Source organism: Tympanuchus pallidicinctus, unplaced genomic scaffold (assembly GCF_026119805.1).
Source record: "Tympanuchus pallidicinctus isolate F22 unplaced genomic scaffold, pur_lepc_1.0 scaffold10, whole genome shotgun sequence".
Taxonomy (NCBI): Eukaryota; Metazoa; Chordata; class Aves; order Galliformes; family Phasianidae; genus Tympanuchus; species Tympanuchus pallidicinctus.
The window spans coordinates 20455258-20481500 of NW_026294619.1; the positions used below are offsets into that span (position 1 = coordinate 20455258).

The 26243-nt window shown below is 33.7% G+C and overlaps 1 protein-coding gene across 1 annotated transcript in view; it reads right to left on the reverse strand.

The window, feature by feature from the left end:
- TMPRSS15 (transmembrane serine protease 15) overlaps positions 1 to 26243 on the reverse strand; it is a 54558-nt gene that overhangs the window by 7965 nt on the left and 20350 nt on the right. The window contains exons 11-23 of the mRNA XM_052666896.1: positions 25449 to 25586; positions 24095 to 24244; positions 21528 to 21630; positions 20945 to 21095; positions 20058 to 20199; positions 16007 to 16096; positions 14636 to 14761; positions 14062 to 14193; positions 11777 to 11887; positions 8992 to 9124; positions 4114 to 4209; positions 1257 to 1306; positions 640 to 814 (exon numbers count right to left, since the gene is read on the reverse strand). Coding sequence (XP_052522856.1) covers positions 640 to 814; positions 1257 to 1306; positions 4114 to 4209; positions 8992 to 9124; positions 11777 to 11887; positions 14062 to 14193; positions 14636 to 14761; positions 16007 to 16096; positions 20058 to 20199; positions 20945 to 21095; positions 21528 to 21630; positions 24095 to 24244; positions 25449 to 25586 — 1597 coding nt within the window. The remainder of the gene's footprint in view (positions 1 to 639; positions 815 to 1256; positions 1307 to 4113; positions 4210 to 8991; positions 9125 to 11776; positions 11888 to 14061; positions 14194 to 14635; positions 14762 to 16006; positions 16097 to 20057; positions 20200 to 20944; positions 21096 to 21527; positions 21631 to 24094; positions 24245 to 25448; positions 25587 to 26243) is intronic.

The window sequence follows — 26243 nt, forward strand, 5'->3', positions numbered from 1 at the left end:
TCCTTTAACCACTACATACCATCCTCTAACCACTAACAGAGATTCCTGTGAGCAACGGAGGCCCACACTGCTTATAGGTAAAGTAAAAATGCTCAGTATTAATACCATGTATTTTAAATGTTCATTGTTCAGAAAATGGCTCTTGGTTTCTATGACTGTCTGCTTTAAAATAAGGACTGAGGATTTACTTGTACGTAGCAGAGCTTTATGTGATTCAAACATAGTAATTTAACAGTGAAGTAGTTATTAAGTTTTTATATTAGAATCACAAATTATTAATTATCAGATACATCCTTAGTCAATCTGCACATAAAGCAAATGTTTCACATGCTTTCTTAAAATGAAAAAGACATGGTATGGATGTCATCTGGCCATCTCAACAAGTCAGCAGGATGCCCTGCAGTCAGTGGAGACAAAGATGCATTTGTGAATCTGTAATAATTTCATTTCAAACATCTAAAAAGTACCTCCTACCAATGGTTTCAATATGATCCTTTAAAATTGCGATTTGCTCTGTGATTGACCAATGACTCAAGATTATACTTCAGCCCAACTTTACTGACAGATATCCACCATTTAGGTACTTGCATGTTGTGGGAGCATCAGAATGCATTAACTTATGAGTACAGTGAAAGTTACCCATATACACAGTGTGCCGCTGTCACCAGCCATTCCTCATTGACAAGGGAGGCTCCACAAACGGGTCTGGAATTAAAACGGAGTGAGACAATCCAAGGCCAAGCCTCTCTTCTGGCATCACTTCCACCTACAATCCTTGTTCCTTTGTGCTCAATTTCCAGGCGTTTTCCACAAGCTAAAATAAATGCATATATGTATTTTAAATAAATACATGCAAATTTGTAGAAGAACATGGTATGCTTTATTTGAGTAGTTAAATTCTTGGAAAAATAGTCTTGGTACTACCTGACCTGCTATTCAAAAATATTATTACTGTGGAGAAAAGTTTGCCATTTTATAGCTGAAATCAAGATGCAACTTCGTAACTTGGATTTAGATGTTTTATATCCTAAGATCTTAAATTTTTGTATATATTTGCTTTCAGTATTGACCCGTCTCCAGTGTATACTTAACTCTGAAAACAAGTGAAGATTGTAAATTTTGCTGTGTTTATATCATTACAAGCATGGCTTTTATAGTCCATTTCCTAACCTTTCAATTCAAACTATAAACATTAGGCTTTATGGACTGAACAATCTGATTTCTATGTGAAACATTCCCAGGGTAAATGTACTTACGTTTAATATTACACTGCAGATGAATCACCAGGTTGTTTAAACAAAGTTCTCTAGAAGGAAAGTATAATTAAATCACAAGTATCTGTATACCAAGTAACTCTTTCATGTATGTAAATGTACATTAGCTTCATTCATGACAGATTCTAAATAAAACTGTAACTGCATGCTGCATTTATTTTACCTTTTGAGAAGTTTTAATAACTTACCACTAGAGATCAGTGTAACCAAAGAATTTTGAAATGGTTAGTTCGATATCACTGTATCTTTTTTACTAAGCTTATAGTGCACAATAAAATATATAGCTGCATATAGAGGGGAAGGAATTATTTAGCAGAGATATAAAGCCAGAGCCTGAAGAGCATGAAACCACAGATCAAAACTACTCAAGCATTTCTGATACCTAGAGGTTTTAAGATTATCTTCATAGCTTGTAATGAATCTGAACACTTGGGACAGTGTGTGTGCTAGCAATTTAAATTGGATACACAGAAATATATCAGAAAGAAAAAAAAGTCAGCTAAGGGCTAGGTCACAGTATGCATTTCCACTTCATTTTTTCAAAGAGATAAAAGGAAGCATTCTTTAAGCAGAATATAGCATTATGCATCCCTCACTATAGTTGCACTAAAATTTGGCATTTTTTGTGAGAGAAATAATGAGTGACAGCCCAGCAAGTGAGAACATGTAACCTTCACCTCCATCTCTATCTAATTAAATCTTCATTATGGTGAGTGTAAGAGGGTGAAATATGCCTCCAGCTCTGTATTGTATCATACAAACTAGCCAATCTAATACTCAGCTTGTCAGATTTGTCCCTATTTTTATGTTGAAATTAGGGTCTATCTCCCACCATCGGTACCTACTGATTGCTTAGTAGAAGGTACTTTATGGGAGTCCATTTTTTTGTCTATTTGGAGTAAGTTTCCAGTATGAAAACCATTTCCTTGCCTGCATTTCAATTTATCAGTCCTCAGTTACCCCTTGGTTAGCTCAGAGTCCAAAAGGCAGTAGAGTCACACTACATGTGCTAAATATCCATCCTATGTAACTCTGTGAGAATTATCTGTGAAGGAGCATGCTGGGAAGAAATCTTAAATCTATGAGTATGGTCTCACTTAGGAATGGCAAAAAAAAATATGCCTGTAGCATCTGCTCATGTGTATCTTCAAAGCAGAATTTTGGCCCATACAAAGCAATTCTGCCAAGAAATCCATTACCTAATGGCATCAGAGAGCAGTTATGCCGTTTCCGTACTACAGCTTTCAGGTATCTGTATGACCCTTTACATTCATGGCAGTTACTCTTGAAACTAAGACCATAGGCAATGTGAGAAGCAGCTTTTTAAAATTTGATTACCAATTTGATTTTTTAATTATCAAATCTATGTGATCATTCTAACATACACACAACAAAAGCATGTGAGACTTTAATGGTGTTACCCTGTAAAATGATTCCTATCAGTTTTCTAGATGAAGAATATCTGTCTAGATACCCATTTCATCAACAGAAATGCAACTAAGATTAATGAAGTTATTCCATCCACTCCTGCATCAATTATCTTCAAGTGTTTAAGAGATATTAACAGAAGACATCTTTAAATTACTGCTGTTGTTTAAGATCTCTTGTGGTTATCCTTATTTAGACATGTAGTCAAGAAAAACATGAAAAGTAACTTGCAGTATCTCAATTGTAAAATATCCTTTCGCCACCAGTAAAAATGACAAATGTCGGGATTAACAGAGTATAACTGGAACAAACAATGGATTTTTTTTTTTTTTAAAAAGAAATAATACAGCATATCAAACTAAGAGTTCTACCCGCTTTGCTACCATGCGGTGTGCTCATAAAGGAAACCTGTAAGAACATGGACTCTTGACATCATCCACATCATTTCATCATTTTAGCAATTATACAGTAATTTTCTGCGTCAATGCTTGTAGTAGGATTCCAGGATAATGTTTGTTACAAACCTTCTTATAAGCAGAAACTCAGTAACTGAAGTCATTATATAATGTTTTATTTGATGGTGGCAATCCTTTCTACTTTGTAGAGGTGTACTTAAACCCGGTATTTCCTGAGAAAGTAATCCTGGGCAAACATTAAATTTTCATTTAATCTACAAGAAACACTGACTGACAGTTTGTATGACTTTTCAGAATCACTTCAGGTGTTATTTGGACTGAGGAAGATAAGGATGTAATGCATTCCAACGATCATTTCATCTAATGATAAATATGGAGACACGACATGAGAATGACACGTGGAAACATTTTTTGAACTAAATTAATTTGTCTAAACATAGATACAGCTGTTGTCCTATGTGTCTTATCAATAAACTCAATGGATTACAAAATGTGATTCATCTTATTCCAGAAAAGATAGCTAGACAAATTAGAATTTGGAAATACTTTTTTTCTCTGTTGATTTTAGGGAGAACCAAGAGTGAAATTGATGTATTCATAGTTTAGAGATCTCTAGATAAGAAACATTTTATAAATAGCATTTTCAAACAAAATGTGCATGTAAAAAGAAATGTAAAAGTAACAGTATTAATAATTTTCACAATAAATATATAAAAATATTGCATAAAATTATACCAAATGCTAAAAATACATCAAGCATCTCTCTTATTTAAGATTTGTAATAGGCAAACAAGAATGGAATGTGGAAAAGTGAACTGCACAATGATGCATACAATTCAACAGTAGACACAGAATAAAACCTATTTCTATGGTCCAGACCTCGTACAGAATCACATTAGTCTTCAGATAAACTTAAGCTGGAAATTATTGTACAAATCATAGTCACTGCACTTGCATTTTTCCTTAGCATGAGGAAGCAACCTCACTCTACTCACTTTTTTGTAAATATTAGGCTCTGATTCGCTACTTCAGTGATGTCGACAAATGGACCATCTCCAGTGAATAATACAGTTGATGACATATTTGAATTCCTGGAAGGAAAAGACACACATAGGTATTTTTAGAAATTTATGCTGTTTTATTGGTGGAGGACTGTCTGGGAAATGATGATGTTTGTGGAATTATCTGGAGATGTGTGAGGATTAAAACTTTCACAGTGACTTGCCTAACTTCATTCACCTTATTCTAAGAACTCCAGTGCTACAATGGAGAGAAAACAATTATTTTAATGAAAGTAAATTATGAGTTTATCCTCTTTTGTGCCACAGTGAATGGTTTGCAATACTGATTCTTAAATATATGGAGATGGATTGTGGTGGTATGGCAATAAAGACTGAAGCTTCTTGACAGTATCCCATTATATGTTGTTGCCATGTGACAGTTGGCAGTAGAGGGGCAATCTGACAAAATGGTGTCTGGCATGGAAGTGTGGATGATGTGAAGGTGTGTCATTAAATTTCTCTATGTGGAAAAAAATGCCATCCATTGATATTTGTTGACTCTTGCTGAACATTTATGGAAACCAAACATCGGATGTGAGCACAGTGAGGTGCTGGGTGGTACATTTCAGAAGTGGTGATATCAACAGTGGATTGATACTGCTGGTGCAGGTTTTTTATGAGTGTAGCATGCAGGCTCTTGTTCATCGATGACAAAAATGCACAGCTAATAATGGTGACTGTATTGAAAGTTAGTATTTTGTAGCTGTGAATTTGCTCTATCAAGTAGTGCTATTGTGTTCTTTAGTTTCTTTAGCTATTACAGTTTCTGTGGAAATAAATAGAAGGTATTATTTTTGCAGCAACCTACTTAAATGCTGAAATTTCTGGATTACAGGCTGGATCTTCTCTGATCTTTCCTTTAACAATAGGGACTTTATTTAGCTTCCTCATCTTTCTGAAATAAAATCTAAAGTGCTTTTTTGAGAAAACCTTTGGTAATTTCATTTGATTCATTTGTATTCTTTGAATTCCTGAGATACACACAGCTGGAGATTCCTAAATGTTATCAGTGATTGCAAAACCAAGCTGCTCTTCTTTCAATTAATGTATTGATAAATGGTGTTTCTGTAAGTATAAGAAATCATATACTTTTCCTGGAGCAATGCAGTTTAGTAACAGCAATGTATCATTATGTATTATTATGCAGCAATTCCAAGTCACAGCTCTTAAATATTCCTTGATTCAAGGCATTATCCAACACATACATATGGTGTACTCAAGACAAAGTGTTCTAATAAGATTGCTTTGCTAGAACTGATTAGCATTCAAAATACAGTTAGTTTTTAATTAGAGGGAATGATAATGGAATATTATGATAGATTTTAGCTCTAGTAATCTAGCTTCTTATCATTTCAAAAGGAAGAAAGATTAACACCATGGGCCAGATCCTAAAGGTGATGTGTAATTTAGTTTTCACTGGGGATCTACTGTTAATGAAAATGATTTATTAGAAGTATTGAAGGCTATGACAAAAATGGCCTTAAGGAGGCTAACCTACGAATTAAGTAGCCCTCACTAGCCAGAATTTACAGAATAATTTTGGATAAGTTTCTTACACACAGATCTACAGAGGTATTTACGGTTTCAGTCTCTATCTATGTCCCTGATATGATCAGTAACAATAAGCAGTACCAAATGTTAGAAAAGATTCAAATGAAGTGGTACATTTCTGAATAATTATTCTGAATAATAATGCCATTTGTTCAATAACTACAATTTTTTCTCTTATCTAAAAAAATAAAAATAAAAATCCACATGCTTATTTGAAGAAAATATATTTACAGATTTTTCATTCTATTGTTTAATTTTCAGACTGCAGGATATTTGTAATTTGTTTTATTTATGCTTAATTCACAGGGTAGTGTTTCTGCTTTGTCCACTGATTTTATGACAAACAGGAAAACAATACTAAAGAATTGTAGCAAATTGTCAACAGTGAATACTTTCTTTAGTATAAAAGAAAGGCTTTGTTCACATGTGGATTCATATGAAGAACAACTATTTCCTAACTGCTGATGTGCACACAATATTTTTAGAAGAAATCATGCAAATAGAAAATAAAAATAACCTCTCTAGGCTTTCTTGATTTGAAAAGAAGCATCTTATAAGAGGGGTTAAACAAAGGTTGCTCACAGTTTCTGTACGTGAGTGAACCTGAAAATCTCCAAAAAACCTGAACATGAAACTTCTCTTGTGGCTTCCAGTTGACAACTGACATGACATTAAGTCTATCACCAAGCTATCAGGACAGTTCTCATTCTGGCTGCAAACTCGGCCTCAATACACTGAGGAACAGGTTCTTTTCTACCTCCAGTCAATGACTTTTATAGCATTTTGCCACACTGGAAAGCCTGAGTCTGGCAGTCAGAAGTCAAAATGATTTTATCTGGTATTTCTAGTAGCTAGGCATGTAGCTACTACTACTACTGACTGTTTACTAGTGGAGTAAATGAAAATGTAAGTGACCTGGGCATCTCAAACATGACATTTTATTTGTTAGTTAATTTTCAAGAATTTTATGGGTTCATGAATAAAACAGGCTACAGGTCTGCCAACACTGGTCCTAAAGAAACAAATGTATTTGAAACCAAACAGAGGAAATGGTGGAAAGTTCAGTGTCTGAACTGATGGCTCAAAGAAAATCAATGCTAATAATGACAACAATAATCAGGCATGGCAGTGTTGTGCACACGGTCACAAAGCACATACTGAACAAAGGATCCTTCTTTAGGTTTCTCAGTTCCACCATTCCATGCACCTTTTTCTCTGGACTCACTTTTGTGTATTTGTGTATTTGTGAATTATTTCCCTAACCTATATTTTCGTAGATGCACACATGGGCATCGCTCTAGATTTGCTTGCTTGGTACATATCACAAATACAACAGCTGCATACTTGAAGAATGGAGGCAAAAGGATTCTGATGTGTGATATACTAGAATCTATTTGAACATTACACTTTCTAGCTCAGCTACATAAATAATCATCATATGCTGCAGGGCATCGTTTCACTCCTTTTCATAAAATAAACAGTAAACGAGACTAGTAAATGTATAAGCAGTTAATAGCAAAAGTAAATAATCCAGATTAACCTTAGCCTCTTTCTCTGATAATTCCAGGTAATTATTCAGTAGAGCAGCATGAGATACAGCCTATCAAGGACCTGCTATTACAAACATTCATTTACTAACAAACGTGGTGCTAATCGTTAACAAATATGCTGCAACAAGGAGATAGATTCAAAGAAAGTATAAATAGTGTGATATTTAAGGGATTTCTAGATTTGTGTGAAAGTTTCATTCTGCTATCAGGATTTTTAACAGAAGTAGCACCCAGGATATCAGAGGTGATGCAATTTAGTTATAAAAACACTATTTTTTAAAAAACAATGAGAACAGGTAAAAATCTGAGCAATGGAATTAAAAAGAACTAACCAAGAAACTTAAAAGAATTTTTTTGGACAGGAATATTTGACATTACTGTAGAGACAAACTCTAAAATACATTAATACAGAATGTTATTGAGACAACAGCATAAGTAATTTTAAAATGTTAATAGAAAGTGTCATGGAAAAAAAAGTTCAGTGAAGCCTATAAATTATTTAAATATAAACTAAACCATTAGACCACAAAATGACTAGTATTCAAAAGTTATAGAGGAAAAAGAGGCAATGACAGGCAGAGAGGGAGAAAGAGGGAGAGGAAGAAGGCTAATGGCCATTGTAAATGGATGAGGCATCTGACTCAAAGAACACTTAGTCATACTTTTTGTGTCCTTATATACATGCATAAAAAAGATAACTACATACCAATATTACAAATAGGATTTGTGCATCTGATATGTACACAAAAGCAGTACTTAACCAAAAGAAATAAGAATAAAACAGTACATATTCATTGGATGATTGAAAATGCTTTCAAATAACATTTTGTCTTTTTTCCTAGCCCTCTTTACTTTGCCATTTCTACAGTTAATTTATGAGACAGGCATTTGCAGGCATCTTACTTTTGTTGGAGAGCAACATAATAAACTGCAAGCTAAGAATTTTATTTGATTATTACTTGAGTAAATTACATTCTCTAAAAACCTCAGCACTGTAGGAAAGACATTTATTATTCATTGGATGGCAGTGAAATTTCATACAGTGTAAGTGGGGCCAGAATTCGGGCCATAAATTTCTGTAAAAATACAACACTTCTGCACTAAACTCTCCTTGCCTCTTCCCTGGAAATTCCGCTGAATAGCAGCAACTGAAGACAAATCTGCTTTTTCAATCATATGCTTCCCTCCTTCCTCCAGCCGCAAACACACCTCGAGTGAAATAGTTCCCTACCCCAACAACTCATGTTTAATGATAGGTATGAAATGTATTGGGAGCCCAGTTACAGGATACTCAAGTGGTTATCTTGAATTTACTTGAAATGAACATCAGCATGACAGTAAAGTAGGCAAGGATCCTGTTTTCTCAAGATTTGATTTTGTGCTGTTCTCGCAAAAATGAAGACATAAATGATGACACAGTGATAAAAGACTAATGCTTTCACACGAGACTCACAGTGTTCTCCAATATGTGTACTCATATTTAATCTGCTGTTTTCAGAGTTAGTAATACAGTGATGAATGATTTAAAAATAAGCATTGTGACACGTACAAATTTGTTCACTGATTTGGAGCTTCATTTACTACAGAAAAGTATATTTGTTTCGGTTTTTATGGGTCGTAACAATACCACTAAAATGATGAGAAAAACACAAATTCACAAACTCAGCAAAACTTCAAACAAGTTACAAGAGCATTTAATATTTTCACTCACCCTAATCCCAGCTGCTGGCAAACATTGTCTGAAATCTTTTCATTCCAATCAGCTGCACATGCCAGGTGCCATACCTTCCCGATCCTGACCTGTACCAGTCCTTCAGTGCTTGCAGAACCATTAAGCAATCTCACTGTAGACCAAAATGGACAGAAGCATTTTAGATAGGTGATTAAAATACAAAGGAAAACCACCCCCAATGAAAAACAAGGCAGTATGCACAGATTTATTATTGCTAGCAAAGAACAAAAGAAGTAAAGATGTTAAGATGCACTACAGCAGTAATAAACCCAGCATGTTCAGGATATTGCATTCCTATGGGGAGGAAACATTATCTTCTTCTATATTTCTGCCACAGGACAGTTTCATAGCTTGTATTTTGCAAGTGTCTTGAGAAAAGACAGCAAATAGTATATTTTCCATCTACTCTAAACAATATTTATTCTTAGCCAGCACTATGTAATTTCCAACTGCTTGTGAAGTTTTAGCTATACAATGGTCAGTAATGATAACTGGAAATAAAGTTTTAAAACAGAGCTAACTGAAAAATAGGATTATCCAGTTTCAGTTGCTATGAGAACTTTTGCTTTCACTGCAGCTTAAGTTAAAATAATAGTAATAGCAATACATTTCTCTGAAAACCAGTATTTCCATCAAAAGTTTTCCAAAAGACAGTGTTCAGAAAAAAAATTTGTAAAGCCATCAATAATGTGGTGAAAAATTTTATGCTATTGGCATGGTGACTGAGGAAGTTGGAGTGGAAGGTCAACAGAATCCTGTCTATAGCATGAGCTAAAACTGCATTTGAAACAAGTAATGGTTATTGCCAGCATGAAGTAAGGAAGAAAAAAACACAAGGTATTTGTAATTTACTGGTTACTGATTTTTTAAAATTTTTTAAAATTTTTTTAAAATAAAATTTTTTCAAATAATACTAGCTCTCCAGAAAACTATTTTCCACTGCTTTTTCCCTAATAATTAAAGCCTTCCTATAAACAAACAAACAAACAAACAAACAAATATTTAGGAATGCCTTTTGAAACTCAGAGCACATGAATGAAGTGATATATGGGAGTAGATTAATGGTATACTTCAATCATGCTAGATTTTGGAGTACTATTAAAAATCTCAGAATTGCATGCAGTTTGAGATTTCTCCAAATTATTTTTGACACCTTTCCTCTCTCCTACTTGAACTATAATTCCTCTTCCTTTCTCCTCATCACTTCTACATTCATCTCCAAACACACTTCTGTTAAGCCATAAAAGACTTACTGAGCACTCAAAAGTTTAATTCAAAATTTAATTCAAAAGTTCATATATTTTACTACTTTCCATATGAAGACATATGTTATGTTTTCCCTTCGCTGCCCATGGGGAGTTTCAAAAGTTGGAAGTATTTGAAAATGCCAGTTTGTCAAGTTTAAAATGGCAGTTATGATAAAAAATTGAAATTTAGGAAAAGGAGCAAGTATTTTGGACACTGAAAAGACTCAATGTGATAGTGTCTAATTAAATTTTCATTTTATTTTAAAGATTAGATTGATTCAGCCAACTTTTGGATTAAATGGGTTTTTGGAAACAATTCTGCCAATCCTTTAATGTGAGGTAATTTGTTAAGAAGGAATAGACAACCCATGGCAAAATAAATCTTTGGGAAAACGTACAAAATGTTAAAGTAGGTGATAGTAACTTCTCCAGATCTTTAACAAGCTCTGGAACAAAACTTTCCGGTCCTCTTTGCTTAAGAAAAAGCTGAAGTGAATTTTATTTTGTTCATTTTAAGAAGCAGGATATTATTGCAACAAAATAGTTAAAGCATTAATATGAAGGCTGAATTTGGGCTTTCATACACACACATATATATAAAAGATGTTGAAATCAATAAGAACTATCAGCATACATCTCAGGACATATCTCAAGCACAGAAGTCTTCCTTAAAACAAGGCAGATGATGATGTACAGAGCTTAAAAGCCTGCTTTTAACTTTCCCATTAGTGCTCCATAATACAGTGTCAGAAAAGCACTTTGTCAGGAACAGAAATTTGGTTTTTGCTGTAGGCCCAATATGATTTTAACATCAGTTTTACATTTAAGTTGTTGTTTAGGGAATATTATTTCCATGTTATATGAAATGAAGCCATATGTTGTAAACCTAAATTTTGGAAATGGCCATTTTATTAGGAGATTAAGCAACAGTAGCTGTTGCTTTTCCTGTTGTAGGAATCTGCACATTTGCAGTGAGCAACAGATGCCACTTTTGCAGCCGTGCCATGTCTTCACCCTGTGGCAATGCCTGCATAAGATGGAGTCCAAGCAGTCTGGAGGGTGCCACATGACGCAGTTTGACTTCCCACTCACAGAAGTATTTGAGAGTTTCTGTCAAGAAGATTTAACCCTTACCCCACACTGCAGCATTTATACTGCTATTAATCTCAAATTACTTGCAGGAAAAAGTGATAAAATTTGGAAATCTGAAATGGATGTAGGGGATAGCATGTAATGAGTTTTCATTATATTTTGAGGTCATTATAAGCAGTCACTGGTTTAAGCATAGAGCAACTTTCTACCTTTAACAGAAATTTCCACCAGATTGCATACATTGACTCAGAAATGTGATTTTACTTTTCTATCCCTGACAAAGCCAACAGATACTGATGTGTAAATTAGCATGTCTTGCATGCAGTTCCAGTAGTTCACACAAGCTGTGTTATTGTGCCTGTTTGCCTAGGTAACACCTACTAAATATACATGCATCCTTTTTCTATGTATGAAGGGAAACTCACTGCATTTTTCTTCATCAGAGCCATCTTCACACTGAGGTAGCTTATCACAAAGGTTATCCAATGGTATGCACTCTCCACTGCGACACTGATATTCTTCAGGTGCACAAGCTCCTAAATGAGAACAGAAAAGGAGAAGGAAATTATAATTACTAGGTTATATTGATGTTCAATGCAGATCATCCAGTTTACCATAAAATAAAATTGATTGAATAATACAGAGGACCTTTTCCTAATGCCCTTCTGCTCTAATTCTGTTTTCTATTTCCTTGCTTCCCCTTTCCTTTTATCTATTTTTCAGAATAAAGACTATTTTTAGATAAATAGAAGGGAATATATATCACATATAGAGTAAATATAAAGCTATAATTATTTCTGTGTTCAAAGTGTATTTTTAATGGTGCAATTTATTTTGTGGAAGTCTTATTTAAGGCAAGACAAGTGATTAGCGTCTAAATTTTTAATATCCATATAAAATTATTCATTTGACAGTCAGCATAGACTGCTGTGTAACATATATGGAAAAGAATATGATTTCTAAACACATTAACTGGCAACAGCTGATGCCAGATTTTCCACAGAAATCACTTTGCATGGCTAGATGAGAACAAGATTTTCCAAATCCGCCTTTTACAAAAATTATATTTTATACCATAAAAAGTATTTATTGTCAAATTATGCTCCCATATCAGAATCTCAATATTTCATGGAAAAATAACATGTGAAGAAAAATCTGCTTTTCTTCTAAAATTCACTTAATGGCAATGCTTTTATCTTTTTATTTTTATAGACCTGTAGGCTAATGAAATTAATATGTGTCCTTTGGCTGCAAAGATCATGAATAAGCATAATTCTTTTGGAAATGAAAACTTTTCGATATATTTAAGAAGAACTGGCCATGGCCACTTTGAGAACTTTGCCTCACTAAGCTTAATTCTTATTTTACAGCCAAGTGTGGGGAACGTTTCATTTTTGCTGAATCAGCTGAAAGAAGTCTTAGCATTGTTGGACTTAATAAATGTGATAGAGAAGGAAGAAAGAGAAAAAGTAAAATGGGCTTATGCCAGTATAAATCTGCATCTCAGTCTTGAACAATGCGAGTTGATTTTGCAACAATAAATCAATGATTAAGATTTTTGAGATATTAAGAAAATTAATATAAGTGCTACTACTAATCTGTAAAAGAGCTGCAGCTATTTAACATGCCTGAAGATACTTGTCTTTATGATATTTAAAGAAAAAAAAGTTTAGGTTCTTGTTTTCCTTCTCTACATGCAAGTGAATGGTACTGCATGCATCTCTGAACACACTGCTTTTCTATTCTCTTATTTCTGTTGTCAGACTTCCATAAAAGTAACACAAAGCCTTTAGTCAGTTTCCATAAGACTTGTTCTAGAGACAGTGATAGCGTAAGTTTGTCCTTGTAAGCATGTTGCTCTTGCATATACTTTTGTATTTGGCTCAATTTTGCATGTTTTTGGAGAGACAATCACTGAATTTTGCAAATGACAGGTCTAAGTGCAATCAAGAAAAACAGAACTATTTCATCAGAGGACAGACTAGAACCAGAAACACACTGCTGTCCAAATATATAAAAGTCTCTTTTCCCAGATTTTTCAGATATTAAGTGCACTGCTGGCAAGTTTACAGAGGACACAAGCAAGTGGTGCAGTTGATACAACAGAAGGAAGGGATGACATCCAATGGGACTTGGAGAAGCTTGAGAAGTTGGCTTACATAAGCTTAATGGGATTCAACATTGCTCTTGAGCTGGGGGCGATCCCAGATATGTGTACAGACTGAAAGAACTCATGCAGAGTAGACTTGCGGAGCATGATATGGGGGTCCTTGTGAAGGACCTCCTTGTGGGCAAAAAGCTAGCCATGAGCTAGCAGTATGCATTCATATCTCAGAAGACCAATTGTCAGACATTAATGACATCATCAAATGTGTAAAAAAGTGATCTAATGACAGAGCTTTAATAAACAATCATTAATATTTGCCCTCTTATATTTAAAATGTTTATCAGCCAAAATAATGAGTCACTTTTTCACATACAATTGCAGAGAATTGGAGATGGTACAGATACTGACCAATAGGTCATTTTATAAAGTATCAAAAATGTCACTTTTTGTTCTAGAAAACATACAGTGCAGATGAGTAACTGCTAATCTTTTTAACTTTTTGGTATTTCTGTTGACTAAGGACAGAGAGACACCTTCTATGTGCACTTCAATTTTATTTCAGCTCTGGTATAAGCTCTTAAAGACAAGAGATCATATACTTACCTAGATTGTAGCCAGTAGTAAAGTTTGCAAGAAATCCCTTGCCTGTTGCAATCTCGTCCGTAAAAAGAGTTACTGTCATCTGGTTTGTTGTAGAGAAGACATCAGGCAATGGGTCGTTTCCTGTATAGACAGCTATTCTCCAGGAGAACATGAAGATATTTATGTTATTTTGTTCTTATTAATTTCAAAATGTTTTAGGGTTCAGTGCAAACACTGCTACTGCATGAATGCAGCTATTTCTCAAAACTAGATGCAATAAGATTGCAATGTCCAAAGCCCAACCCCTAATTTGACACATCAGAACAGAAAATAATGACACTGTTTGTCCAGGAGCATGAACAGTATTATTTACTAAGTTGTTTTCTCTTGGATGTATGACAAGCTAAGTGTTTACAAACACTTTGGAAATGCAGTGTCACATATGGTATGTTATCTCAAGTTCTCCTACTTTCCAAGACAAATGAATATGAAGAAATAAAGAAGAAAGAGAGAATTAATTTCCTTTACGTTTGATCCACCAATTTGCTTGAGTGGCCTGATTGTATTCATTTTACTACACATCAGAGTTACTTACCCAAAAGTAAGGAATCTTGTCCTCTGCCATCTCTGACTTCAACAACATCATAAATATTTTCCAGATCAAAAACCTGAAAATGAAGTTGAATGTTTTTTCCTTTTTCAGCATTTAAGTACCATACACCTAGAAAATAGTAACACACAAACACAAAAATCACCTTATTGTTTTTCAGAGTTTACTGTGCAATTTTCTTAAAAAAAAAAAAAAAAAAGATGTAGAGGTTTAAATCTTAACGTTAAAAGGAACTAATGCTGTCAAGACCTAAAATTTTGTTGACTCTGGCTCTCTAAAATACCTTTGAAAATTGCATTTAAGCTTCTAAGACATACACACGTATTTATTACCATTCATGGCATCTGCAGTTTTCTCTGACTATAAAAAGGGTAATTATTTTGTACATATGAAAACATGACAAATAGTTTTGTCAACTAATCCTTATGCTATTTGATAGTAAAATATTTTCTATCATTGTACACAGAAAACTGCTTTTAAAGTTATTTACAGAAGAAGTATTTGCCTCTGTTTAACCTTACCATATTTATTCTGTGTAAGTGAGGATACTATGGAAATCTTGCAAAGTTAAAAATAAACAACATAAAACACTTTTCTCACTTCATAGAGGGAAAAATATTTTCTCGCTAGTCACAATCTCATCTGGGAACGTGTGAAATTAACACTTGGCAATGAGAACCATATCTCAAATGGGACAAAAACACAGAATAACGTTTTTTGTGATTAGCATCACAACACAATTCTACAGTTAAAGATGAAGTAATAAATAACTGAAATTTATTTAAGAAGTAACAGCAAAGTTCTCTTCCTTGCTTCATCCATCAACCGCACTTAGCAAATCACCTTGAAGCATTGTATTCTAATTTTCTTATTAATTTTGCCAACTCTAGCTTAATATATATCAAGTAACATTAGTAGAATAGTGCCATCTTTTCACCAATATGTTAAGAAACATTCTATAGAGAAGTTGCAAAATGCATACATTCTTTCACCTTAAAAAAGTTAGCAATTTAATAGAAGTGATGACCAGGCTACTAACCTGGCAAATACATTGAGGTGAAATGTTAAAATGCAAACGTTCTGCATTTTGTCTGTTGTACTGACATAAAAATATTTGATATGAAAGATGTGATGCAACTGGCCAGTCTGAAACATAATAGTGTGAACTCATTATAATATTTTTTAAATCAACTGGCACAAGATTCCTTAGCTTCTGCTAAGTGCCATACACATACACTTTAGTTAAAAGAGCCCACTGTATTTAGCTAAAATCTTTTCAGCTTGACAGTAGGAAAACACATTTAGAACTATTATTCAACTAAACTTTTCCTGAAGACTTGGAGAAGAATAACTTACAAGAAGCTTGATTAGGATAATTGTTTGGAAAGTTTTTAGAGCTGAATGTATTGTTTGGCTCCCAGAGTTCAACTGGACCCCCACAGTCAGCTGAAAAAGAGAACATTACAAGAAAATAAATAATCTATTTCCTTACTGTTGCAATCAGTTGTCTTCAAAGATAATTTGGAAACAGTAATTTTATGAAGAAGTTATTTAACATTACCAGTATGAGGACACAGCTATGCTGCTACTGTTATAAAGCTTGAACAATTAATTATGAGAAGTCACCATCCCAGTAAGGATCATTGGAGAATGTGTGAAAGCTTCACTATCCCTCTCAGTTGCAGTGTCTAAGTCAGACTTGCTGACCCATATAATTCATGACATTTTGTTACCTACAGCTAGAGGTCAGTGAAGTGCTAATGGCAAGGTGTTCAACTGCAGTCCTGATGATGTTATGAAAAGTCATTCCCTATGTAGGCAGTGGAATAACAATTTCCTTCATATGATGACTACTGGTCTGCAAACTGTACACGTGACAGCAAATTGGTCGAAAAGTTTATAATTTAACTGTCAGTTAATTTAAAAGCTTGAAAACAAGTGTGTAAGACCATTATGAACAAAAAAGCATTAAACTGGCTTTTGTTATGAAATATTAGTGGCGATACAAAGAGACACAGAACTACTGTGAAGCTGCATAAAGAATCTAAGATGCATAGCCAGTAGCATCTGATGACAATCTTGCTTCTTTCAGTGGGCATAATGCAGGATTTTCTCAACACTGTAGAAAATGATGACTTTTCCTGAGGGGGAAAAATCTTCTGTGATTTTGCCAAAACATTAATTTATATTGACATACACATTAAAAGTGTAGAATCTACTCTGTAATTTTCACACTGTGGTTTGTATTAGAAGACAGGTTATAAATGAGTATGAAGATTAAAGCAATCCTTGCTTTAGATGAAAGTGTAAGGTAACAGTCTTGTGTAAATGACAAAAGGAAATCCAGCTTTCCTACCACACACAATGGCAAAAAAAAAAAAATTGACTTTTCAGTGAACTTTTGTGGCACTGCAAATTATGCCAATATATCTCACTGAAACTCTAAATCTAGCAAAGGGAATTGGCTCAATGCAAATTCTTTTGTCTCTCATTTATATATGTGACATTTGTAGTGAAACCATCAGCATTAGTAAAGTTGCACCACATCCATCAAAATAATGTCATGCTTCTTTGAAGATGATTGATAATATTGACGTTTTTCAGCAGGTTACAAGCAGCATGTATAGCATGCTTCAATAAAGTCAGAATGCAAACCAAGTTAGCTTTTCCTCAGGAACTGCTGATATAACACTTTTGCGTCATATTGAAGGACAATATGGATCCTCTTATTCATTTTATATGGAGTTAGTTATACACCACACAAATACTTCATTCTTAAATATTCAGGTCTCAACGCTATACTTTGCATTGAGATCCATAGTTTGAAAACCATTTCTGTGACATTTTGACAGCAGAACTCAGTGACATTCTATTACAGAGACTTTCCATCATTAATCATTTGATTGAAGTTAACTTATAAGGAGGTGGCATACATCAGCATCTCCTAACAGTTTAATGAAAATTGCAATCAAATTCCTAAACTTACCTTGCTCACCTGACTGAAATTACTAGTGTTAATAACAATTTATTTTACTAACAGATATGTCTTGTTGGACTTTATGTCCCTTTTTTGTTACAGTGCTCTAAAATTTAATTTTGCTCTCAATTTGGAAGAATTGGTTCCTTCCCTGTTCTAATGCAGTAGATTTAGAGGTGATAGATTTGATAGAATCACAATATTAGTACATAGAGCACCGGTATAAATATAGTGCATATAGTCTTTTTCTATCATTTTAATTTTAGACTTCTATTAGCTGCATGTTTTGAAGGGAGCAACTAGCTGTGTCTTGTAAGGGACAGTAAATATAACAGGAGGCAGTTCTGGAACGTATTTTCTGATTTAATGATTTCAAGCCTTCTGAGAATAAATCTGGAAGTCTTTATTTTCCCCAATAAAGTTCATGTCCACATTATGTTACAAAGCCTCATAAAATATTTTATTTTGCCACAATATCTTTTCAGATTTGTATCTGGTTTTGAATGTATTTTGAATGTATTTATGTCAGTTTTTGAATGTATGTGGAACTGTTTACATCATATGGAATTATTCTTCATTGTTTTATGTGCATTTCTTAGACTTAAAATGATGCCAATAGGTATTTTTACATACTTTTTCTCAGTGAGATTCTGGCTCCGTGACCTGGCTCTGTGAAATTTTAATTTATGTGGAATCTTAAATCTCTGTTTTCCTTTAAAGGACTCCACAATGTGGTGTGTCTAAAGCAAGATGAATTAATATATGTAGAAATGTAATTCTTACTATTTCATTAATTTTCAGATGATGTGGAGAAAATACACAAGTAAAATCAACTCCTCCTCCTGTTTCCAAGATTCAGAAAGAAGGTCAAGAAGATGGTTTTGTGAGTTGAAATCAAATTCCTCATAGCAGGAGAAATACTCCATCCATTGTTACTAGAGCCAGTAGCTATTCCTCACAGGGAGATAATTTAGCAAAGCAAGATCATGTCCAATAGGCATCTGAATGAGATGCTACAACATATGGTTTAATAGCTTAGTGGTAGTAATGGTGATAGGAGGATGGTTGGACTAGATGATCTTATAGGTCCTTTCCAACCTTGTGATTCTATGATTCAGTGATTCTGTGAAGACTGATAAAGTCAGGAGTTGGTTTTGGCACGTTTGTTATTTATGCAAATATTGAAATCGCTCATTAGATCAGACAGACAAACAACTTTGATTGTTGTGTTGTTATTGTTTTGTTTTTTTTTTTTCCTGCCATCAGAACTCCTCATTCTGTCTTTTCTGTTTTCCTACTAAGATTTTTTACAAACCAAATACTGCTCTATTTTTCCTTTTTAATGTAATAGTACCTAGAATGAATAACAACGTGGCCAAATGCAAATTGGAAGATCTCATTCACTGTGAGCCTTGATCCAGATAAATACTCCCATTTTGGGTATTAAATGGTCATACAGATAATTCTTAAATTGTTCTGGCACTATTATTCTTTCATTGCCCTTAAGCATTGGATTTTTCATTGTGCATGTGTTCTCAGAGTTTGGTGAACATATGCTGTCGAGACGTATGGAGATATCATGATGTGATTTTGCAAACTCTTTTCTCACTATTAATCATTTATAATTTCAAATACAGAAGTTACTATCCTCATCTCTCTTTGTTCTCTCCACCTTACTGTTGTACTGGAAGTTTTACTAATTAAAGATTTGAGATATAAATACTAAATTCTTTACTAATGTACTGAGCCTGGCTGGGATGAAGTTTATTTTTTCCAAAGCAGCCCATATAATGTTGTGTTCTGCACTTGTAGGTAGAACAGAATTGATATTGCACCAATATTTTGGCTAGTGCTGAGCTGTGCTGGAAATCATAAAGGCAATCTCCATCCCCCTCCAACACCAGTAAGCTGGCAGTTGACAAGAGATGGGGAGGGGACATTTCAAGGGCAGCTGAGGTAAACTAACCAAAAATATATTCCATTCTGCTGGTGTCATATTCAGTAACAAAAACTGGAAAAGGGGTCGTGGGACACTTGTTATGAATGCATCTTTCCTTCAGAACAAATACTATGCAATGAGACCTGGCTTGCCAAGATGTGGTTTCCTTGTGGTCAAGATGTGGCTTTCTCTGCTCCTTTGAAGGGGAGTGAAACAGCAGCTTAGTGGACTTTAGCAAGCCATCAATGTGAAACCACCACAACTTGCCTTTCACTCTTCAAGTTTGGAAGATAATGTACTGATAGCTTAAGCCGTGAACCTATCAGTTATATTGCTATGAATGGAGTCATGAGCAGCAAACCTAATTCCTAACAATTATTTTGAAGTTAATTTTATAATGTTGGAGAATTTTGTAAAGCTGAAGTGAGTTTTTGAATCCCTGAAACACAAATGCAGGAAAGAACTGATAATCACCTATCATGTTTACTTACTGGGAACTGAAGCAGTAGTAGTGGCAATTGGAAGTGCAGTTGGCTCTATATAATTGCTTTCATTACACTTTCCCTCTGTCAGGCTAATATCATCCAAGGCAATTTCACTTGGAGCAATCTTTGTAAAGGCATCAAATATAACCTGAAATTCATCAGAAATATATATATGTATATATATATATATAATGAATGAATGAAAGAAACACATTTTATCTTTCTGACATTTCATTTCCATTATAATCTGAGCTGGTGCTACACTCAGAGGTGGTTATGAGAGACAAGACAAGATTCCCAGCAACACAAATTCCTACCATGCAAACAGAATGAATCATTCTAAGGAATGCAGGAACTTTATATAAGTGATGAACATAATTTAGAACTATTCCATAATTTACATATAAATTAATGTAATTTTTGATACACAGCATTCAGTATCACTTACCAGTCCAAACCTTGTGATATAATGGCTTATCTACATAAAAAAACCTGCAATTTATCTGATGTTCATTACTGTGTTTTACTATATACGTATTTAAAGAGATCCTGCTATCAAGGCATTTGTGCAAAAGACATTTTTATGTCTTTAAAATATATGGTATAGGTATATAGTATATATAAGTAAAGTACTGTAACTGTTCTTGAGGTCCCAGAACACACATTTGCTAGAAATGTGATGCAGCCAGGTCACAGACATATTCATTTCCTCAGGCAGTGGATGCATCTTTCTGATAGTGTTTTTGCATTGATAAAATCTACTATAGCAAGATAAGCCATTAAAAAACCTATGGAATAAATTTGGAGCTGTGGATCATTCAGTTCATTTGGAACAAAATTGACATCAGTTAAAAAAAAACCTAAATAAATAAAAGTCTAAATGTTAAACAAACCTTAAAATCAGATGTTTCATTTAAAGTTACTTGTCCGTAAATCCAGTTTTTTCCATAGTTTCCTTCTTTCTGGAAAATTACCTTTTCAAGACCATATTCACTTCTTATGTTAACGCATAAACGGTAAATGTTAGGACTGTACATGTAATACCTACAGGGGTAAAAGCAAAGTTTTCTATTTTTAGAACAAAATGAAACTGTGGAGTAATATCTAACTTTTTAATGTTAAGAGTTCCATTTTTCTTGATTAAAACTGAAAGTTTTATCTCGTTTTTTTTTGCCACATTTTCCGTGGATACTTAAGCTTTGTGACAAAAACATTTCAGGAATTCTTAATATTTCTGTGTAGAAATGAATGCTGGGTATGGGGTGAAAAAGAGAATACATCAAAGCTAATTGCAAGACTCAAATCTATAATGGAGTAAAAGTTTCAGAAGTTAAGATTGGTCATAGCAGTCTAAAGAGATGTAGGCTATTACACTGACTTTAACTAATATATATGAAAGTAATTATTTGTTTTTATTCTTAAATGAATGATATGTATAGGATCCACATGTAATATACAGAGGTTACATAGCACTACCAAAAACTTAGACAAGATGGATCTGAGGGGATCAAAGGCAAACTTTGAAGTCGAACTCTTCCTCCTTCAACTCCAAGTCCTGAGGGTGTTGAAATATAGAATCCTGCAATATAATGAGCACATTTTAGAGAATACAGAACTTTCATTTTTCAAATGAGAGCAAGGTGTTGTTTTTATTTTTATTTTTTCTGTTTAAAAATAGTATTAATACTATCAAGCACAAATATTTCTAATGGATTGAAATATCCCTGACACAGTAGAAGTGAACAGTCAACAACATTAAAATGAGCTTTTAAGCTTGATGGATGGTCCTCAGAACTAAACATGAAATGAGAAACTAACCCTTCTAAACTCTGGGAGATCTGCATTTTCTTCAGTAAAGTCAGATATTAATTTATTTCTGCTTAGTTTATAAAGATGCCATCCTGTTTGGCACTGTGGATTTACAGAATTTCCTAAAGTGCCATAGCTTTTATCTACATAATAGTGTGAGATACAAGGTGTGTGTTGAGGAGTGAGGGAGTGACTATGTGAACACTGTGTAGCATGAGGAACATCATAAAAAAGAAAGATATCTTATTTGGAGATTTTTTTTTAACCTTTCTGAATTTATTCTTTGCAGCTGGGAATTTGAACTTTCTGCTGCAATATGGAAATATAATACAAGGCCAGGGTACAGAAGCATTGTGTTTTATCACAGAAAAGTGAAAAAGTAGACGGAGAAAAAGTCCTAAGATAAGACTTTTGCCTTATTGAAATCTTGACTGTAATTTCAGATTTTATTCTCTCTATCTGCATATCTAGCTAATTCCTATATATGCAAATATTACATAGAATTTAAAAATAATTATAATTAATGTACATTATACCACATTTTTATTTATACCTCCAGACTACCTAGAAGATTCAAGTACACAAGCACACAAAATAGTGTGAAATATCAATAAATTCCTGAGTTGCTTTAGAAAATCATATATCAAAAAATAAATGATATCCAGATTTAGAAAATAAGAGTGACATTCTTATTTAGAAAATGTCTTTATATAGCCAAAACGAAAGTCCTCTGTCTTTATATCATCAATTTTCTGAGCATTCTGATTCAATTTAGGAAAACTTGTCCAGTAATGAATGATGTTTTCCATTAGCACTTCTGCTGTTAGAATGTTCGTTACATTGGATATATAATTTTTAATGAATATACTGACGTGTAACACAATCAGATGTAAACAAAAAGTGAAATGAGGCTTAAGCATAATCTAATCAAAATAAATAATTTCTAATGGAGGTCAGAAGTATTACAATGGTTTGGTTTTGAGGCTTGTTAATATGTTTTAATTCTTCTGCTTGCAGCAAAAGAAATAGAGCAGCAAAACAAACGTACACTGTCTACATAATATCTAGATGTTAACACTGTAGTTTATGCTTTTATTTCAATTAGAAATATTAGAAATATTAACATTCAAAATAAAAATAACATTACATATAGTAACATTCTATACATCAGTTTAGACCTATGAAAGTGAAAGAGAAAACATCTAGAATATGTTAGCATTTTCAAGACAGCTGGAAATTATTGTCAAGTGTCTCAGGAAGTAAATATTACATTCTCTCATTTGATATGTACTATAGGAGTTGAGCAGGAAAACAGTGAATTATTTAGAAAATGTTCATTTACTCAGAAAGAGGAATAATTTGTATACAATAACATGCTGAATTATATTTTTCTTATCCTCTGAGTAACTTTTGCCAGAGTAATCTGCAATTTTTCCAGATACTTGTCACTGTATAATTTATTTGTCACTGTATAATTTATTTATCATGAATAGCACACATATGGTCATTGTGAAATCCAGATTACATTAATTACTTTTAATTGGGCTGATCAATCAGCTGATACAGATTGTTTGGTTTTCCTTCTGAACTAGAAAAACTTCTGGATTCAATTTCAGAAAAGCACCCATTGTATGCATTCAAACTCTGATTCCTAACAGTATTGTCTCCGTAATTAAAATCCATACATGATATGATCACTCTTCTGATCAAGATATTTTCCTATAGATGTTCCTGGAGTTTATTGTGCATGTGTGTGTTGAAAATTAGTGCGTCTGATGTGATGTTATAACTAGGAAAACAGAAGACATATATACCACTCAGGTCAACATTTTAAAATAAAAATTATTCTATGACTGTCATGATGTAGACACAGATGAAAAAGAAGTAGTTTTGGAAAAAAAAAAAAAAAAACATTAATAATTTTTCTTTCCTTTAAGGTAAAGAAGGAATTTTTTTTTTTTACCTAAAACGCTACTGTATAATATATCTTTCCTAGACTTTGAACCGTGTTAAAATTCCTTGATACCTCATACCTTAATCACTTCATATATTCCATTTATTTCTAGTTTTGGTATACTTACACAAGATGAAAATGAGTTTTGTCTGATAGCTCTGAATAATTTTTATGGCAGAATAAAATTGCATCCTCTCTACAGAAAACAGCTTAGACTTATACAGCATAAGCTAAAATAAGCTTTTCCTTTAATATAAAGGCAATTTGTATGTTACCTTACCTGACTCATTGCCAAATGTATGATCAAAATCAGGACCACTCAAAAAGGGAAAGGTAGGGCCCTGATATCTTTCCCAGTCTAAATCATCATCTAAATCTTGTATCCAGTAACAAAAGCCATCTTCAAAAGTGCAACTGACTTTCTCAAAATCTGTTAACAAGAACATCTAGTAAATAAAAGTGACAAATAGATTAAATATTTTCTCAGATTTACAAAAATGACAAAGTTTAAATTTTCAAATGCATTTGAAAATTGAAGCCTATGGTGACTCTCTTCTAAGAAACATGATTACTCACTGAAATGTGTATTTTTTTATTGTCAACAATTCATTGTTGCTGAAGGTGGCCTGAAGGTTGCACTCCTTTACCAAACTTCTTTCCTGATCATTTGCCAATAAGTGGTGGATGAACAAGAAAGGAGACCTGCATAGCAGACCCTAAGGACTAGCCTCCCTCTTAGCCACAGTTCAGGCTGCTCCAGCTGAAAGGGCTTCCTATCAGAGCCACCAACTATAAGCTCAATATATAAATGCTGTGCTTCATGCACCAGGAATTTTCCTTTCTTTGTTCTCTTCTCCTTCTTTGATCATACAGATTCGCTGTGACATCGCTTTTCTTCCCACAATTTGTCCTGTGTCTTTTCGTGGTGTCTTGAATTTCAAATTAGCCCACATGACAAGAATTTAGTGACATTTTGGACGTTTCTTCTGCAGCATACCCCTTTCTAGTCACATTCCCTATTCATTTCTGCTCAAAATTTAGCAGCCTGAAGCAATCTTCACTTGCAAAATCTGCATCTAAGTTTTTTAACAACTGCTAAGGTACATCAGAGCATGAGTTGTATTGCTGGATTTTATCACTGAAGACTTGTTACATCTGGATCCCTATATCTATTCACGGAAGCAGTGTTTTCCTTAATGGTTGTTTTACCACTTGGAGCTGCTATTTGTGGCAATGAGACAGGACATGAGAAACTCTGGAGAACAGGTATTGCCTAGAGATAACAAAGTAATGATTAGCAGCAGGGATTATACTGTGTTTGTTAGTGAACAAACTTGCTGAAAAGAATCTCAAGGAAATACAGCCATTGTTTTATTCTTTTATTTTAACAGCACAAGCACTGTAAGTCAACTCCCTATTGCTAGATCCAGCCTGTATGACTGTAGACAGGCATTTTGAAATCAATGATATGGTCTGTAAAAAAAGATGAAATTTCCCAGTGTGGGCCAAGGTAGAGGATTGAGGCTAGAAAATACTGCTTCTCTTTCCATTTCCATTTTATAAAATGAAACATATAGTCTCATCAAGCATTGCAGACTACCGCAACTACAACAATAGCAAAAAAGAACACTTACTTTTTAGTTCACTTGCATTAAAAGCAGTGTATGTTGCATTAAAGCCATTGTAGTTTACAGAATAATCAGATGTAAACCTGGCTGTAACCTCATGAGAAAAAATGTGAACTGTCTCAGGATTAGACCCTGAGAGAGAAGCTGAAAACAAACAGAGAGTAAATTAATCAGTAAAAAAAAAAATCCCATGTATAATGAAATCCCTAGCACTGTTTTAAGAAATAATATATTAAAAAGTTCTTTTGAATTTTAAATAATACTCTCTCTTGCATTGTGATCTGTCTATGAGACCTTCAAAATCCTGAAGCCATTTAGTCATTTGGCTAAATATAATTATTCTGCGTTTCCCATCTCACATATCTCCCAATGTGGATATCATCAGCTAGTGCAGAATCATTGCCTATATTACAGTGTGATTATATTTTTATTTTGTTATACAATATCCATATATTAAAATCTAAAATCTTCATATACATGCTTTTTATGCTGCAGATTTTTTCAATGTACAGATATGCACTCTGAAACTCTGTAATAACAACACTGAATATATATATTTGTTATATAAACTTTCTCTCATGGTTTAATAATTAGTACATATGCTTACAGACATTCGAATTTTGAAATTAACGTAAAATTATTTTATTTATTTAAATGTAGAGTCTACTGGAGATGTACCTTTTAACTGCAATGTTTTACAAAACCAACTGAAGGACAATCTTTAAGTTTATATCATTGCACTATTACCAGACACGCTCACAGCAGCCTTAAAAAATGTTAATGGCAAGTTAATGGTTGCTG